Source organism: Pelodiscus sinensis, chromosome 2 (assembly GCF_049634645.1).
Source record: "Pelodiscus sinensis isolate JC-2024 chromosome 2, ASM4963464v1, whole genome shotgun sequence".
Taxonomy (NCBI): domain Eukaryota; kingdom Metazoa; phylum Chordata; order Testudines; family Trionychidae; genus Pelodiscus; species Pelodiscus sinensis.
In genome coordinates, this window is record NC_134712.1 from 69,543,061 (window position 1) to 69,561,034 (window position 17,974).

The 17,974-nt window shown below is 41.2% G+C and overlaps 1 protein-coding gene across 1 annotated transcript in view; it reads right to left on the reverse strand.

The window, feature by feature from the left end:
• The window catches only part of LOC102462787 (chloride channel protein C-like), a 111,887-nt gene that overhangs the window by 73,206 nt on the left and 20,707 nt on the right, over window positions 1–17,974 (reverse strand). Inside the window, exons 7-11 of the mRNA XM_075920717.1 lie at window positions 14,201–14,395; window positions 11,098–11,195; window positions 6,472–6,575; window positions 5,784–5,955; window positions 2,713–2,884 (exon numbers count right to left, since the gene is read on the reverse strand). Of these exons, the coding sequence (XP_075776832.1) occupies window positions 2,713–2,884; window positions 5,784–5,955; window positions 6,472–6,575; window positions 11,098–11,195; window positions 14,201–14,395 (741 nt within the window). The remainder of the gene's footprint in view (window positions 1–2,712; window positions 2,885–5,783; window positions 5,956–6,471; window positions 6,576–11,097; window positions 11,196–14,200; window positions 14,396–17,974) is intronic.

Here is a 17,974-nt window from a genome sequence, read left to right on the forward strand (position 1 = left end):
CTCCCTTGGAAGGCTATTCCAGAACTTCACTCCTCTGGCAGATAGAAACCTATGTCTAATTTCAAGCCTAAACCTGTTGATAGCCAGTTTATATCCCTTTGTTCTTGTGTGCAAATTGGCACTTTAACTTATGGCACTGAGGTATTTTTAGAGAACAATCACATCTCCCCTCAGCCTTCTTTTGGTTAGGGTAAACAAGCCAAGCTCTTTGAATCTCTTCTCATCAGATAGGTTTTCCATTCCTCAAATTATCCTAGTAGCCTTTCTCTTCATGTGTTCCAGTTTGAATTACCCTTTCTTAAACATGGGAAACCAAAACTGAACACAGTATTCCAGATGGGGTTTTACCAGTGCCTTGTACTATGGTACTAATACTAATACTTACCTAGCTTTAGAGGAAATACCTTGCCTGAAGTAACCTTTTTCACAGCCACATGACACTGATGGCTCATACTCATCCTGTGATCAACCAGTACACCCAGGTCTTTCTCCTTCCCCATAACTTCCAACTGACACATCATAAGAAGATAAGAACGTCCATATGATCAGATGAAAACCCAGCACCTTCTAGTCTACTGACCTGTCTTCTGACAGTGGCCAGTGCCAGGTGCCTCTGAAGAGTGATTTAGTGTTCCATCCCCTGTCACCCATTCCCAGCTTCTGGAAAACAAAGGATAGGGACACAATCCCTGTCTATCCTGGCTAATAGCCATTGATGGGCCATTCTTCCATGAAATTATCTAGTTCTTTTTTAAGCCTGTTATAGTCTTGGCCTTCACAACATTCTCTGGCAAAGAGTTCTACAGATTGACTGTGTGTTGTGTGAATAAATACTTCTTTTTGTTCATTTTAAACTGCTGCCTATTAATTTCACTTGGTGACCAGTGTTCCCTCTAAGCTGCTCGGTGGCAGCACACCTTCACAGGTGATTAATCAGCCCTGCCTGGTCAGTCAGCTCCACGCATGGAGCCCTGAGCCTCTGACTGGGTGGGGCTGATTAATCACCCTGTGAAGCTGTGTTGCCAAGCAGTTTAGAGAGAACACTGCTGGACTACATCTGTACTGCACCTCTCTTGTGCAAAAGCCTATGCAAATGAAGTGCCGATTAGCATATTGCCTTGCTTCATTTGCATAATTAATAAATACCTTGCCTGATGCATCCTAGAACTGAAGTAGCAAGAGGCTTTTGTGCAAAAAGGAGCTGTGTAGATGGCTCCTTTTTTGCGCAAAACCCCCCTCTTGCACAAGAACCATTCTTCCTGAAAAAATGGGGAGAAGCCTCTTGCGCAAAAATGGCCCCTAATTAATTATGGACATGAAGCATGGCAATATGCTAATCCACGCTTCATTTACATAGGGTTTTGCGCAAGAGAAGTGCAGTATAGACATAGTCTTGGTGACCATAATTCTTGTGTAAAGAAGAATAAATAAAACTTCCTTATTTATTTTCTCCACACCAGTCATGATTGTATAGACTTCTATCATATTCCCCCTTAGTCGTCTCTTTTCCAAGGTGAAAAGTGCCAATCTTTTCCATCTCTCCTTATATGGAATCTTTTCTCTACCCCAGTCACTTTTGTTGCCCTTTTTTATACCTTTTCCAATTCCAGTATATCTTTTTTGAGATGGAGCAACATCTGCATGCAGTATTCAAGATGTGGGTGTACCATGGATTTAAATAGAGCCAATATGATATTTTATGTCTTATTGTCTATGCCTTTTCTAATGAGTCGCAACATTGTGTTTTGGGGGGGTTGGGTATTTTTGCTTGTTTTGACTGCCACTCCACATTTAGTGAATGTTCTTAGTGAACCATCCACAATGATTCCAAGACATCCCCAGCCTATAGCAAAAATAGTTATTCTTAGTCCCTAAATCCATGACCTCACACTTTCTATTATTAATTTATACCTCATTTCTGTAATTCCCATTTACAAGTTCATAAAATCATGAGACCTTTAAGACAAGTCAAGCAGGGCAGAGAGGACCTTGATTTAAGTTCCCATCTGAATTTATTTTGTGCTTACACAATCGGGCACGCACACGCTCATCAATATCCATGGAATATGATTGACATACCTTGTGAGGATGAAATTTTGAGTCTGCTGACAGGATCTGAACCTGTGGCATCCATTTCATGAATTTCAGTTAACTCATGTCTCATCTGTCCCTCAAGTTCTCAGGACAGCTCCATCCTTTAGCATAGATCTTGAAACCATGATAGCTAAGTCCCCTCAAATTATACTACTTTTCTATTTAGCCTTTAACTTTGCCCCAATGCAAACTATCCCAGTGTGTCCCTGTTGCGAGGGAATTTCAAAAGGACATAGTCAAAGATACCCCAAAAAAGTCACTCCTCACTTCAGGTGTCAGATATTGAAGTGTGATAATCCAAGTTTTAAAATTAATCAGAACAGGTCCTGGATTCTGCTTCCCTTTCTGCTAAATTATTGACATCTTTGTTACTACAGCGACAAGAAATGGACCCTCTTCTCTACATTAAAGTGTCAATTCTAAACATATTTTATTATGAAAATATTTGGACAAAACCTCAAGCATACCCAAAATAAAACAACTAACCCCACAAGCCCCCTACTGATGACTTTGTGTCTAAGGGGTACTAGGATGGGGCTCACTTAGTTGTGGCAGCAGAAGAGCTAGGCCACTCCAGCCTGCAGGTTAATGAGATATCTGAGAACTCAATATTTTTACCATGATAACTGTGAGGGAGATGGTTAGTCTTGATACACCGCTGAAAAAAGAAGCAGCTCCAACTGCAGCAAAGAGTCCCGGGTCAATCCATGCTCCTTGTTCATTGGTCTGAACACCAAAAATGGACACAAGAATCAGGCCAACTATCCTGCCATATAAAGCTCCTGTGTACCTACATGAGGAGGAGAAGAAAGTGAGGACATGACCTTTGCCAGACACACTATTTTCCAGGATTTGTTCTTCTTAGCTAACTCAGCATTTCATTCTGTCAGTTCTAATTTTGTAACACAGCACTGCTCCAATAGCATCAGGGTCCTTGAAGTTGTGGGGACCGAACATGACAGGCAGCCAGAGAGAACAAGGACTTCTAGCCCCACAAAGCAGGGAGGAGGTGGGGATGGGGCCCCCAGGCATGAACAGTCAAAAAGGATGTGCATTGAAGGCATGGGGGAATCACAGTGCCAGGGGACAAGAGGGTGGAGAGGATTAGAGAAAGGAGATATGGTAACCACACAGAGACAGATCATAAGGTAAAAGCTTAGGCCTCTTTGAATGGGGCAGGGAATTGGTGGGGGAGGTGAGAAACGGGCAATGGTTGGGGGCAGGGACACCTGGGGGAGTCTAATTCAGAGTTGGGTGTAAGGAAAGTGGGTTAGAGCAGAAGTGAGTGGCTAGTTCAGAGCTGTTGAGGGTGGGGAAAGGGAACTGGAGCAGAGATTGAGGCATCCAGAAGTAGAATTATGGGGATGAAGGGAGGTGAGTTGGAATAGAGTTAGAGGGGGCCAAGGTACGGAGCTGCAGGAGGGCAATTCAAAGGAAGCAGGGGCAGAAGAGGAATTAAACAGGTCTGCAGGGTAATTGGACCCAACTGGGGAGCTGAGAACTGGACTGAAGGAGGCTAGAGCAGGGTTGAGGGAGAGCCAGATGGAGGGAGGGCAGGATCAAAACTGAAGGGGAACAAAGGAGGCCTCTGGGGTAAGCTGGGGATTTGTAGAGGAGTCATGAAGTGGGCTGAAAGGAAGCTAGACAGGAGTTGGGGAGTGAGAGGGCTAGTCTGAGGATATGGCATAACTAGGCAGAAGCTGGGAGTATCTAGGAAGAAGCCGAGGATCAGAAGGGCTGGACTGGGTTGAGGGGGGGCTAGAGATAATCAACGCAGGACTAGAGTTTGAGGGGGATGGACTGGAGCTGTGCAGAAGCTTGAGGGCAGGTAAAATTTGGAATTGGGAATGAGCCCCAAACTATTCTTGTACCAGGCTTCTCTGAGGCCTTGTTATGCTACTGATTTAATGCTTATTACTATATTCTCTTGCGCAGAATTAACTTATCTAACAAGTTTCCCTCACTTTGTATGAAGAGGCTAATATTTCAACTGCTTTTCTGAAAAAAGGGGAGAAGGGGTGTAATATGATAGAACATTTAATGTCTTCCAGTGGTTGGTATAAAGGCATGCACTAAGGCCTGGTCAGCATTAGGAAATTAGGTTAATATAACACCACCACTCTGGGATATGAAAAAATCTACACTTTTGAACAATGCAGTTAAGCCGACCTAATTCCTGGACTCAGTAGTAAGTTGATGGGAGAATTCTTCTATTGCCCTAACTACTGCTTCTCAGGGAGCTGGAGTACCTACACAGATGGAAGAACCACTCCCAATGGTATACGTAATGGTATCACTGAAGTACCACAGCTGAATGACAGCAACCCCTAAAATGGCAGGTATTGCAGGTATACCAATCAGACCAATCCAAACAACAATCTGCATTTCTAGAGTTCCGGCCTAGATCCTCCTTATTGTTTTTAAAACATTAAATATACCTCACAACAACCTTTTGAAGTAGGCATGGACAGTATTATTATATCCCTTTACACATGAATAAACTAAAATGTAGAATGGTTACTTAGCAAAGGTCACACTGTGAATCACTGACAAAGCCAGGAATAGAATCCCGGAGTCTTGAGTCCTATCTTCTACATTCAACATGAGGCTACAATGCAGCACAAGAATTTTCGGTACAGACAGCCTTGCAGTACAGGCAGCCTTGCAGGTGAAATTGTTGGGTTAAGGCACTGTTTTTCATTTCTTGTAAAAGGAATTTAGTTTACAAAGATATAAAGTCTTGAATAAAGTTTTGGGTTTGTACCACTATTCCCCTGTCAGAAAAAAAAATTGTATTGCTTGAAGTTGGAAGGATTTGGAGAATATTGTATCTCACTGTTACTCAGGTTTTTTTTCATTTACTTATGTAACTGATATGTTTTATTGATGCTTGGCGTCCAGGCGGTAGATGTCAGGTTACCTGATCATAAAGACAGGAATTGGCTGTTAGACATATAGACTGCCCAATATCTTCTTAAGCAAAGATGAGCCAAGCTTTCAACAACTATTTTCTCATAAAAATGTATTTAGATATTAACTCTTTGACAAAAAAAATGTTGGACAAAGAAAAGCCAGACCAAACTGTCTCACTCTTTGGAATACCTTCAACTCCAAAGTGATACTGGTTTGCTTATCCATTCTCCAGTCATCTGCAATTTGTCTTTTACAGGTTGACCACATCAGTGTTCAGACTTCATCCTCTGACCATTACAGTAAGGATTCTGCACTACTGCATAGCATTCTAGTCACTGAACACATTGGTCTGAGCCACAAAGTCAAGATTTAGATGCAAATTTCCCCATTACTTAGACGTATTCAGGCCCAGTGTTTAGATTCAGTCCATTATGAACATCAGATCCAAATTCAAAGTCTGAATGCACACTATTGTAAAATAGACGAAGCCAGCTTGAGAGCTTGCTCTGAGTCCATGAGTTACTCCAAATGTCAGGGGTTTTCAGGTTTAGGGTTTGGGTTATGACCCATTCAACGTTACATAGAAAGGTTTTTGGCATCATTTCCCTTCCCCTATTTTACTCATTCTACCTAAGGAAACTGTTCCTGAGTCACACTGTTTCAGCAAGATGACCCACAGAAAATAATGGCAGTTTGGTTTCCAATCAGATTACTGCTTCTCCAACACAGAGTTTCACTATATATATATGCTCTGAATTTACATATGCAAAACTTACAGCATGGGTATCACCAGGCCACTAGCAACAGCAGAACCTGCAGTCCAGCAGGAAAGAAGGAAATAAAATGCCAGGGCTGTGAAGAGAGAAGTGAATCCAAACTCTTCATGGGTCCCACGTTTGAACAAGTACATGATTCCTCGCTTACCATTCTCAGCCAAGAGTGCAGCTGCTTCAAGGGAGAGAGAGGAAAAAGAAGGGATATAGAAAGTTAAATAGATCCTTTAAAAATACCCACTAACAGTTCTTATATCTATCAACCCTGATTATGATTAAATAAGGTTCAAAGTCAGTAGATTGCTAGTTTAGGTACACAAGACTTCAGGGAAATGAGAACCATTTGTGTTTACAGTCTGCAGTCTGTAATATTATTGTTTTAGATGACCTAAATGAGGAGAAACAGTAGCCATTTAGCCAAGAAAAAGGAACTTCTTGGCTTCTCCCTTTATTAGGCTCTCAGATAGACTCTCTTTTCTTCCTATATAAACCTCAGAAGTGCTATAATTCACCATCTTCCCAACTCACACACTTTAAATGGGAGACTCCATTCTTCTGACATGTTTCTGGAGAGGAAAACTGAAATCCACTTTAAAAACACCTACATTGCAACTAAAGATATTTGGAGACCAAGAACAAATTATATAAACACAACTTATTCTTAGCCACCATACAGCAGACTTCTCCTTACCTTCATTAAAGGTTTGATTGGAATATTTGACTCCATCTGGCCCTATCCACGATGTACCGAGTGGACAACTATATTCTGAAATTTCTCTTTCAAATGGGCTTCTGCTTAAAAATTAAAGGGAAAATTTATATTAAATTGATTAGTATAATGCACAACATCTGTAAAGATTATATATTTGGTCACCTCTGAGAGATATTACCCAGAAATAATTCCCTTCTGTACCTTCTCCAGTAGCCCAATACAACTACTTTAAAGTTGGCCCTAGTTTATTAGCAGTCGTGTTCCATTAGATCAGGGATCTCAAACTCACAGCCCTGGAGCCATCTGTCGCCAGAGCAATTCCACAATCTGATCCACACACAGCTGCTGCCATGTAAGTCCCTGCCCCATACCCCCATCACACCTCTTCCCTCAAGCCCCCTCCCACAAGGGATGTGACCTGGTGTGGGGCACCAGCAGGGGTTGGCTTCTCCCTTTCCCACAGTCAACAAGATGGTGGAAGCTGTGGGGAAGTAGAGCCATGCAGCAGCTTCTGCTCCGCTCTGCCACCATCTCTCAGGCCAGCCTGGTCGCTCCACTTCAAGGCAGCAGTGGGAGGCAAAGAACCCCAGCCACAGCACAGGCTGGCTTGGGAGATGGCAGCAAAGCAGAGCAGGCTTCTGATCAGCTCCACTGAGGCCCTGCCCACCCCCCACCCCACCCCCAATATGAGGAGGGAAAGTGAAGGGGCAAATGCACACATGGCCCAGCCTTCCCAGCCCAGAGCACAGTGGAGGAAGGAGGCCACATGGCCCAAGTCTCCCCAGCCCCAGAGCACCAGGGAGGGAGGAGGCTGTGCAGCTCCAGCTTCCCTGGCCCCGGAGCACAGGAAGGGCAGGTGCTGGGAGCAGCAACACTCTGACCCTAGAACGCGTTCTTGGGGTGGAGCGTGGGCACAGCCAGGCCTGGTGGTTTGGGAAGGCAAAGCCATCCCCTGCCTAGGCTACTGGAGGCCCGTAAGTTTGGATTGTTTTCACAAGACAGAGAGTAGAGCCATGTGCATGTGTTAGTAGCAGGTATTCCATTTCTTGTAACCAAAGTTGTAACCAATGAGTTGTGCCTGTCAGCAACTTGATTGCCTTCCTTGTACAAAGCACTATCACACTCCTCCCTGTCTCTTTGTCCATGTCCACATTAAAGATAAGGTCGAAGCAGCTGCAGTCGATCTTCTGGAGTTCAAATTAGTGGGTCTAGTGAAGACACACTAATTCAAACTGAGAGAGCACTCTCGTCGATGCTGGCAGTCCTGTTTCTATGAGGAGTAAGGGAAGTCAAAGGGAAAAAGTGTGCTCCCTTCAACTTCCCACAGTGTGGATGGTGCCAAAATTCAAGTTAAGATACTATGACTTAAGCTATGCAATTAATGTAGCTGATATTGCCTAGCTTAATACAAACATATTCCCTGTTGTAGATCAGGGGTTTGTGTGTTAGGGCAGGGACTGTGTTTTTCTCTAGACTTGGAAAATACCCACCATCTTTTGGCCATTGCATCAAACAATATGGGCCTCATTTGTCCCGCCCACAGCAGGAATTTGGTAGTGACTCTCCTACCTGATCCCTGCTCAGAATTGCAGAAGAAAGTGAAAACACATCAAGATTCTAGTCCATATCCAGAACAAGAAAATTTCTTCCATATTCCAAACTGGCAACCAAAGCAACACATGATTCAGCCCAATTTTTAATTTGTCTTCTTATATCAGTCTCACCCACACAAAAGAGATGAATTTCCATTTTTTTAAAGACACACACAATGGCTAAAGAAAAACAACCTTCTTGACCCCATTTTGGTTCAGAAAGTGTATAATTGGTCCATAAACTCATTAGCAACTTCTTGTCTCTCCCTTGAACAATCCCATGTTGAAAGAGTGCCTTAAGTCCTGGGCAATAGGATGGTCTGAGGTGGGTTTGTCTCAATCCATCCTGCTGGAGGTGATCCATTTTATATAAAATATTTGAACAGCAATTGGGCCAAAAAGAGAGAATCATTATGGCATAAGACCAAGGATGGGCAAATTCTGGCCTGCAGGCAAGACCCAGTCCACAGAGTTAGTCTCTGACAAGCCCCCACCTCCACATTTACCTGCACCTCTGCAGGTATTGGAGGTTCACAGTTCTCATTGGCTGCGAATTCATGGCCAATCCAAGCAACGGGAAGCAGCGTCCTAATCTGTGGAGCTTCCTACTGTTTGCATTGGCAGAGCTGCAATCCTCTGATACCTGCAGAGGCACAGGTAAACATATCGGCAGTGGCCCACCAGGGATTAACCCTGTGGGCTGCCGTTTTTTTATTGCTCACCCCTATACAAGACTCAAATTCAAGTCCTTGCTCTAATGGCATTAATTATTTATACCCGATGAAATAGCTTCACAAGGAGAGATTGAGTATGTCTAGACTACATGCCTCTGCCGGCAGAGGCATGTAGTCTAGACATACCCATTGACTATAATCAATCCTAGACTATCCTGTAGCCCAGAGACTAGTACATTCACTTACATTATGAAAAACCCATGTTCAAATCTCTTCTCCAAAGTAGGCTTGGGGGCAACTGAACCGGACTTTCCTGCATTTTGGGTGAGTATGGCCCTCCTGGCCATTTTGTGAATTTAGTTCTTTTTTAAAAAAAAATGCATAGAAATGAAATATTTTGTTTGACTGAACCTGAATTTTGTTGACTTTTTCAATTCAAATCTCATAGTTCAGAATTTGCAGTTTCAATTTCACCCATTTTTTTGGTGCTGTTTTAATGGTTTTGGTTGGTTAGTTAGTTTTAGGGCTGTCAAGCGATTAAAAAATTAATTGTGATTAATCGCACGATTAATCACACTGTAAAACAATAATAAGAATACTATCTATTTAAATTTTTTTGATGTTTTCTACATGTTCTAATATATTGATTTCAATTACAACACAGAATACAAAGTGTATAGTGCTCACTTTATATTTATGTTTTATTACAGAGCACACAGTAAAAAAAAACTTCAGTGAAGTATTGAGTGCAAATTCTATCATGAAAACTAAACTTAAATTTTTCTATATAATCAATTTATTTGTGTCCTATTCAAAAGAGTCCTTTTTTAGCTCAGCCCCAGCTGTGAGTGGCACAAGGCTGGAGGGAGGTAGACTCTGCGGTGGGCAGTGCAGAGTTCGGGAGGACTCAGCCCCCAACTGCAGGTGGCATAGGGCTCAGGAGTGGGGGTATATAAAACTAGAGATATACAAAATAATATATTTCTGCATTTTTATTTGATTGTAAGACACTCAAAGTCCATCATCCTGAGCAGCAAATAAACCTTCATATAAAATTAATGCAATATAGTATAATGTGTTGCCATCCTTTTCTACAGCATGACTGTACCATATTCACTCTTGAATATTGGTAAAAGATCATGAACATTCACATATTCTAGCTAGAAAAAGATATATAGTTGACTTCGAGATCAAAATCAAATCTGAGGTTCATCATCTAGATAACAAACCTATGAAATTGACATATATTTGATTGCATCACTCTCACACGCCTTCTACATGACACTTGTCACCTTAGGCCCCTACCTGCAACTTGTTCCTTGCTGATATTCCCTGCTACCATGCAAAGGCCTACCTAAGTCATCTGAGAGTCATACAGGTGCAGAGCTTGCTTGCTTGGAACAAGTTGAAGGTTCAGTCCACTATAGCCTAATCTAAAGCCTTCCACAGTCTGTGGGATCTTTCCATACAATTTGAATCAGGCCCTTAAGATGTAAGTTACTTGAGGCAGGACCCACATGCTCCTCTACATTTGGACTTTTCATATGACAGCATGGACCTAGTCCTGACTGGGTACTCTGGCTGCTACCACCACACCCACAGTAATCCAATTACTTTTTCCTCTCTCAGTGGATCAGACATGGATGAGTAAAATTCATCCCATTCCAGTGATGGGCCCTCCATTCCTTTAAACTCCAGAAAAGCTCTTAAAGTAAGGTCTTCTCTGTAGCCCTCTACCTTAGGCTGAGTTGGTCCCCAGGCATTTCTTCCTTAATCAGGGCTGCTAGGTATCTGTTACCTTGTAATACTTTGATTTATACAGTTTCTTGTTTCCGACTAACTTCTTTGTTCTCTTTTGTGTTATGTATTCTGTCGTGGTTAATGGTGGGCTTTTCTGGTTGCTTTTTAAAATTTGTGACAAAGCAATGCAAGAGAAGTTTAATAGACAACAAAAAAATATTATATATATGTTCACATCAACTATGCCGCTCAGTAAATGGATTTGTTAGAAACTGAGAGCAAAAGAGTTTTTCTTTAATTCTGAGTTCCTCTCAAATAGATATTTATCATCTATAAACTTTATAGCAAAATTATGACCCTACACTGAAAATACACTTGTAGATTCAAATATATTCATTCATTTTAGTATTTGGCTTTAAATGTACACTGATTCTTGCACGCCCACCTATTGGAAAAGTTCACATGCACAGATACAATTCTCCATTTTGAACACCAAATTCTGAGGTATCTATATGAATTTTTGTCCCTGGATGCTCATAGAGACTAATGGAAACAGTATGGTAATAATTAGCATTCACACAAAGATGCTCACCACTTACGTTTCTGAACTATTTTTTAGCTGCGAAGTTCTCAGACTCATGACTGGAGTGCAAGGAAAGAAATAGGGCACATAGACTGTAACAGTGACAGTACACACCTGCAGGCATAAAAAAAACATTGAAAACATTAGCATCTGAGGTAGAAACACAATATAAGAAAACGTGAAGGATCTAGAATCACTAGCGCCTATCACAAGAAAGTTGTTCTGTGAAATGTGCCCAACATACCTTGAGAGACCACGTTTATTTGACTACAGTCATTTAAATCTCAATCCTGAAACATCCTACACACAGTCAGACTATTGTGTCCACACCAAGACCCAATGAAGTCAATGGGAGTCCACCTGTGACACTCACCCCTTCAGCAACACACAGCGTGGATTGGTCTGGGGATCTCCAGAGCTGAAAACATGAGCTGAGCTGCTACAGCTTGAGTTAAAGAACCAAGGTTTTGTAGCTGGGGATTGTATCAACTCATATAATCTGTAAATCAGCATGGAGAGGGGCCTGTAAAAGTCACAAACACTGGTGGGTTATACCCACAGATGGAGCTCTCGCAAGACAGAGGTCTTAGACTGAAAACTGACATGATGTAAACTGTGTTCTATGTACCTTTTGGGAAGAATCTAGCACACTTTGGAGCATTTGTGCTCTAAAAAGCCCCAACCCTACCCCACTAAAACTCTGTAAGGTCTATCTAATTCTATTTAACTATTACTTATTTACAGAGAGGCTTACAGTACTCATCACCATAGTACATAGGTACTTATTTCTGCCTTGGAACTCCATTCCTACCAATACACTTAAAAGACACTTCTGAAAGATTTGAATGAAATATTGTCCTGCTCCTCAATGACAGAAAGCTGTTAGATATCAGTAATGGGCACCTTACAAATGCCTGAAATAAATTAGATAAAATGTTGTCTTGAGACAAGTAGAGATTTAAGTTTAGCCACACTGTAATCCTTCATAAAGGAAAGGCCTCAGCATCAGTGTTCCTTCTGTTAGTCCTATTGAACCATTTGGAAGAGGATATTAAAAACAAAACAAATGAGTATTTCCTGCCCTGGTTGTTTTGTCCTTGTTTATAAGCACCCACCATGTCTAAATCATGGAATCAGAACAGGAAAGGACTGAGAGAGGTCATCAAGTCCAGTCCCCTGCACTCACATCTGGACCAAGCACCTGACTGTCTGACTATATTCCAGCTACAGACTTGATTAGGCCAATTGCTGAGATCTTGATTCTAAACCTCAGAGCTGACTGGACCTTGAACGATGGTTTAGATCCATCTATAATTCTAGCCAAATGAAGGTAAAGTTACTCTAACAAAAGAGAGAAGATTTTTTAATCGATCTTCCCTACAGCAAGGCAGGTGTCTACAAAAAAAACCTACTGAAACACCTTGCATCATTATAAAGTGCCCTTGGCACTAGCTATGCTCTGTTGGAGAACTGTGTCCAATTCTGGTCACCAATGTATAGAAAGGATGTGAAAAGCAGTGTTCCCTCTAAGCTGCATGGCAGCACAGCTTCACAGGGGATTAGTCAGCCTTGCCCAGTCAGTCAGCCACATCCCTGCACGGAGACCTGTGTCTCTGACTGGGTGGGGCTGATTAATCACCTGTGGAGCTGTGCTGCCTCACAGCTTAGAAGGAACACTGATGAAGAAACTGGAAAGGATCCAGAGGTGAGCAAGAAGGATAATCAAAGGGATGAAATGCAAGCCATATGAGTAAAGGATGAAGGAACTGAGTATATTCAGTTTGGGGGGAAAGAGACTGAAAAGCAACATGATGGCCATCATCAAATACTTAACATACCGACATAAAGAAAGATGGAAACAAGTTCTTTCTTGCGATAAAGGGCAGGACAAGAGACAATGGGTTCGCTTCAAACTGCAGCATAGTAGAGTTAGATTAAAACTCAGGAAAAATTTACTAACTGTAATAAACTGTAAATAACTGTAATGGAACAAACCACTTCACGAGGTTGAGGAAGCTCCTTTGCTGTAGTTTTTCAAAAAGAGGCTGGAAAGCTATCTGTCTTGGATGGTTTAGACACCACAAATCCTGCATTTTTGTAGGAGGTTAGATTAGATTACCCTTGCAGTCCCTGCTAACCCTAACGAGTCTACAGTTATTAAAACACATTAGGTAGTACATTTATGGAAACCTAAGAGCTAAGATACAACTGTATCTGCAATTATAGCAGCTTGTCATACAGCTGTGTCTCACATCTTCATGTCTCTATATCTCAAACATCACAAGCTTATAGACACAGCTCTTCTAAAACAGAGATGGACTGAACTGTATTTGCAAAATCAAAATCAGGATGGTTCAAATCCAGCTCAAACTTCATCCAATGCCCTCAATGTGTAGGTGGGTGTGAGACAGGCGATTGGCTACAGGATTCCAGTTGTGGCTGGTTTTCACTGCTAAGTCGAGCTGGAAAAAAACCTCTTGAGTAACTCTTAAAAGTTTTGATAATTTTAAAAAATGTGTCATGGAGTTGTTCACCCTACCTAGCGAAATTCTGAGCTTTTGGAACTTAACACTTAGTCATCATGATAAAAGTATAAAGAAAAGGAAAGACATGTTTCCTAGGCTCTTGGCAAACGCTATCCATATTTTAAAAACGAGTTGTCCTTTGGCACCTTAGAGGCTAACAAAAATATACAGAATCATGAGCTTTTGTGGGTCAAATCCACTTTTTTCAGGGAAAGGTGAATTAAAGAGAAGGAAATATGGGCACTTAATCAAGATAACTGCCCCTATTTGAAGGTCTGAAGATTAAGAATGAAGGAGTTGCTGGGGGCAGCACAAAAAGTAACATGGTAAGTACTGTAAAAATCATAAATAACGAACAACAACAATAAACAGGGTACATTCCTACCCATGTGCACACAGGCTGAAAGTCCCTGTACCACATTTTGGGTTCCCACTGCCCATTGCACATAAATTGTGCTAAATTGTGTGCTAGCAAGTCACTTTTTCCTGCCTTCTGTTCCATCCAGCCACCTTATGACTGACTTTCACTCTTACCTGAACCATTGTAAACATGCCTTCAGTCTTTAACTTGAGGAACACATATTATTTACTTACAAGAACCAGCACAGATTCCAAGAGTTTGCTTGTTTTTCTGAAGAATGTTTTTTGAATTGAGTTAAAGAAACGCTTGCGTAGTTTATTAATCTTTATATTTAGGGAAACAAATAGAGCTCCAAAAAGGCCTCCAAGTATCCCAAGGAAAATGGTCGGAACGAAGGCCAAGACACTCATATCCAGCAAGTTCTTAACCTGAATTGAAGAAGAAGAAAAAGAAAGACAGTATGTTCTGAGAATTCTGCCAATGATTTGAAATACAGCAGCTACTCTAAGTGAAACTTTATATAACAATGCAGCAAATAAGCAAAATGTACTTTATAAGAAACAGATCTTGCAGCTTCAGAAGCACAGTTATCAAATTTAGGGCTGTTCCCATCAGAAGCCAAGAGCCTTTTCTTCAGAACTTGCAGGATCAGAATCATAAAGTACAGTCACATAGCTTCACCAGCCAGTTGTTTTGATTTTTAAAAAGACTGGAAAGGACTTTATCAAATCAGGCTGAAGGTTTAGTACTGCAGCTCCTTTTGAACCTTCTTTCCCTGAGTAGGAGGAGTTCATCAGGCAGAAATCTCTGTGATGCATCTGCTGTTATTGAAGAGCTCAGAACTTCCAAGTGCAGAAATATACCTTGACTTCAGTGGGGACAGGATTTCACTCCCTGTACATTATACCACCTCATCCATTCATAAACAAATAAAAAGCTTCAATCTGTGACTACCCTGTTTTAAAATCACTGAATAAGCTGCAGGTAACATGGAAGGAGGTAGGGTTAATCTGTTACCAGTTCTAGTATACTTCCATTGAAATGTTGCCTGTATGCATATGTTGATTTACTGCAGGATTTGGTAGCAAACCAGGAGGAAGGCAACACAACTAGATCAGTAACCTCCTCACAAACATGAGAAGGATCATTAAGAATCAGTACTGGGCTATTAAGCTATGTAGATGCTACTTCCTTTGCTCCAACCCAAAGTTGCTGTTTTGCCAAGACTGGGAATGGACAGAAAAACAGTTAAATGGTGACTCAATAGAAGAGAGGATTAGGGGCTGCAAAGGGGGTTTGAAGCCTTCAGACCTTCCTTATCTTCCAGGGGAAATACACTTAACTGTTTTAAATCCCCCTTTCTCTTGCGTTTCGTTCCTACTGTTAAGATTAAACAATACTTAGTTTTAAAAAAGCTGCAGGGTCATTCTATTAACCTCTGGTCACAGCCCCTAGAGGAAGACTTGCAAGCGCTGACCCTGAGTACTCTCTGTTGCTACAGAGGATACTGTAGCCTTAGGACAAGGGTAAAGAGTGGGAGAATTATGAGATTCCAACTCCAAAAAGATGAAGGGGAGAAGCCTCAGAAAGACCATGGAGTGGGCAAAAGTGCAGCTAACTCTGTAACTATGACAAAAATCTTTTCCAGATATTGGCACACACACAGAGTACTGTCAGGGCTTTAACAATGCTCTCTGGCAGTGATCTATAGCCCTGGTATTATTTTCACCAATTGCTACAACAAAATCATCCCCTTTATACCAAAGATCTGTCTAAATGGACCTAAGTGTTTAACTAGCCAGTCTAAAAAGAAAACACAGTTGATATACCTGGAATATCAAGAATTCTATTCTGTTCAGTTTCTCACCCCATTCTCAGCACTGTAGAATCTGAGTGCCTTCCACAACTGCATCAGGTTTTGTGACTAACATCAGACATCTGTGGTTCTTTCTTTTTGCCTCCCTTTTCCCCCGGGACAAATTGTATGAGAACTGTTTTTTTAACATTTGTATGCTATGCATACATGTATGCTATGTATGCATTAGCAAAGGCAAGCAAGTCGGCCTTGCATTTGGAACAAAAAATGGCAAGGTGTGTTGGTGGCTCTTAGTTCCTGTGACAGTCAGAGCTGTAATTGGAGACCAGCCCCCAAGACACATCCGTCACCTGCCCCAATGAGCTTCACCCTTGTAAAAAGCCTAGTGGTCCAAATAACAATAAATAAAGTCAAACTGCCTAAAAATCTTGAGCTCTGCAAAAATCACAGGGAGCTGCTATGTAATAAATTCCTCTTGTAACATGACCCTGGGTAGACTGAAACTGAAGAAAATAAATATTTTTCTTGAGAAACATAACCCACAAGCTTTCAATTCAGACTTTATTCTCTATAAACTGTGTGGGTAAATGCCACAAACATGAAAGAAGTGAAATTTCCCTAGAGCCCCAAACTCACTGAAGTGAAAATATTTCTGGTTATCTGTACCATCTGGGCAGCATAAACCTATAGAACTGCAACAGAAGTCATGATGGTGGTAATACTATATAATTTTAACTCTGGGGACACTGAGGCCATGTCTATACAGCGGCATTATTTCAGAATAACTGACGTTATTCGGAAATAACATAGTCCACATCTACACTACAAGCAGTTATCTCAACATAATGTCAAAATAATGTCAAGCTAGAGGCCTTCTTACTCCGACTCCTGTAACCCTGTACGAGGAGTAAGGGAAGTTGGAGGAAGAGTGCTCTTCCTTGGACTTCCTGCTATGTAGACAGCACCAAAAGCCAAAATAAGCTATTTCATCTTATGCTACGTGATTGATATAGCTCAAGTTGCATAGCTTATTTCAGCTTCAGTCCGGCTGTGTAGATGTGCCCTAAAAGAAGATGGAAAGAGCCAGTATCCACTACCTTTTTCTGACAATGTACTAATATGAGCTTGCAAATACCTGTACTAAAAAACAGCAGTCATTCATTCTCATATTTTACCCTCTTGTGTGTTTTTGTTACACAGAGGTGTTCTCTTTCTGTATTGGGTCAACCTTCAGTTTGTTTTCATAACTGAAGCGTATATTTATATGCTTTTCCAATGCATAATGAGAGCATAAGACATTTTCCTCTGCACTTCAGGATAATTAATTTGAGCAGGGTATTGAATTCACAGAACACCACAGTACAAATATTTCACATTCAAGGAATTTAAAAAATGGACTAATATTCACATATGTGGAGAGTACCCTCACAAGGCAGCGGTACTAAAATGGGTCACAGTGAAAGAAGACTGAGAAATTGTATAAAAGGTCCTAACTAAATCACAGGAGACTATCGGACTTCTGTGAAAGAATTCAAAAAACAGGAAGTACTTATTGTGATTTCATGAGGAACAACTTAGCGACAGGAGATATCTAAAAAAAATGTTACCAGAAATGCAAAAGGAGGTTTGTAACTAAGCAAGCATGCTGAGTTAATAAAATCCTGTAGAGATAAGGGGTACCAGAGCATTGTAAGTTAGATGTGAGCCTTTAATGTCATATGGAAGCATAAATGCCCAGTATAAGTTTGCACAGAACATGCAGAGTCAGCACATGCAAGTAATGAATCCTAGCTACACAGCCAAGAACACTGCCTCGGTTCTGGACACTATATTACCAGAAAGACAGAGACAAACTGGAGTGAATTAGAGAAAAGCAATGAAAAATGATCTGGAGCCAGTGAAGTCTACTTCTGAGGAATGCACCAAGGGGCTGGGACTTGAGAAAGCTAGGTTTTAGTCCCAGCTCTGACCTGTTGTGTGACCCTGGGCAAGTTATTTCATCTCTCTCTGCCTAAATTTCCGCATCTATAAAATAAGAATGATACTTATCTCCATTATAAAATGCTTTACAAGCTTCAGATGAAAAGCATTATGTAACAGTTGGGTAATATTATTATAGGTTTAGACAAGCTAATAATCTACAAGTATTTTAGACTGCTCACAGATCAAAGAGAGTTAGAGTGATACATGA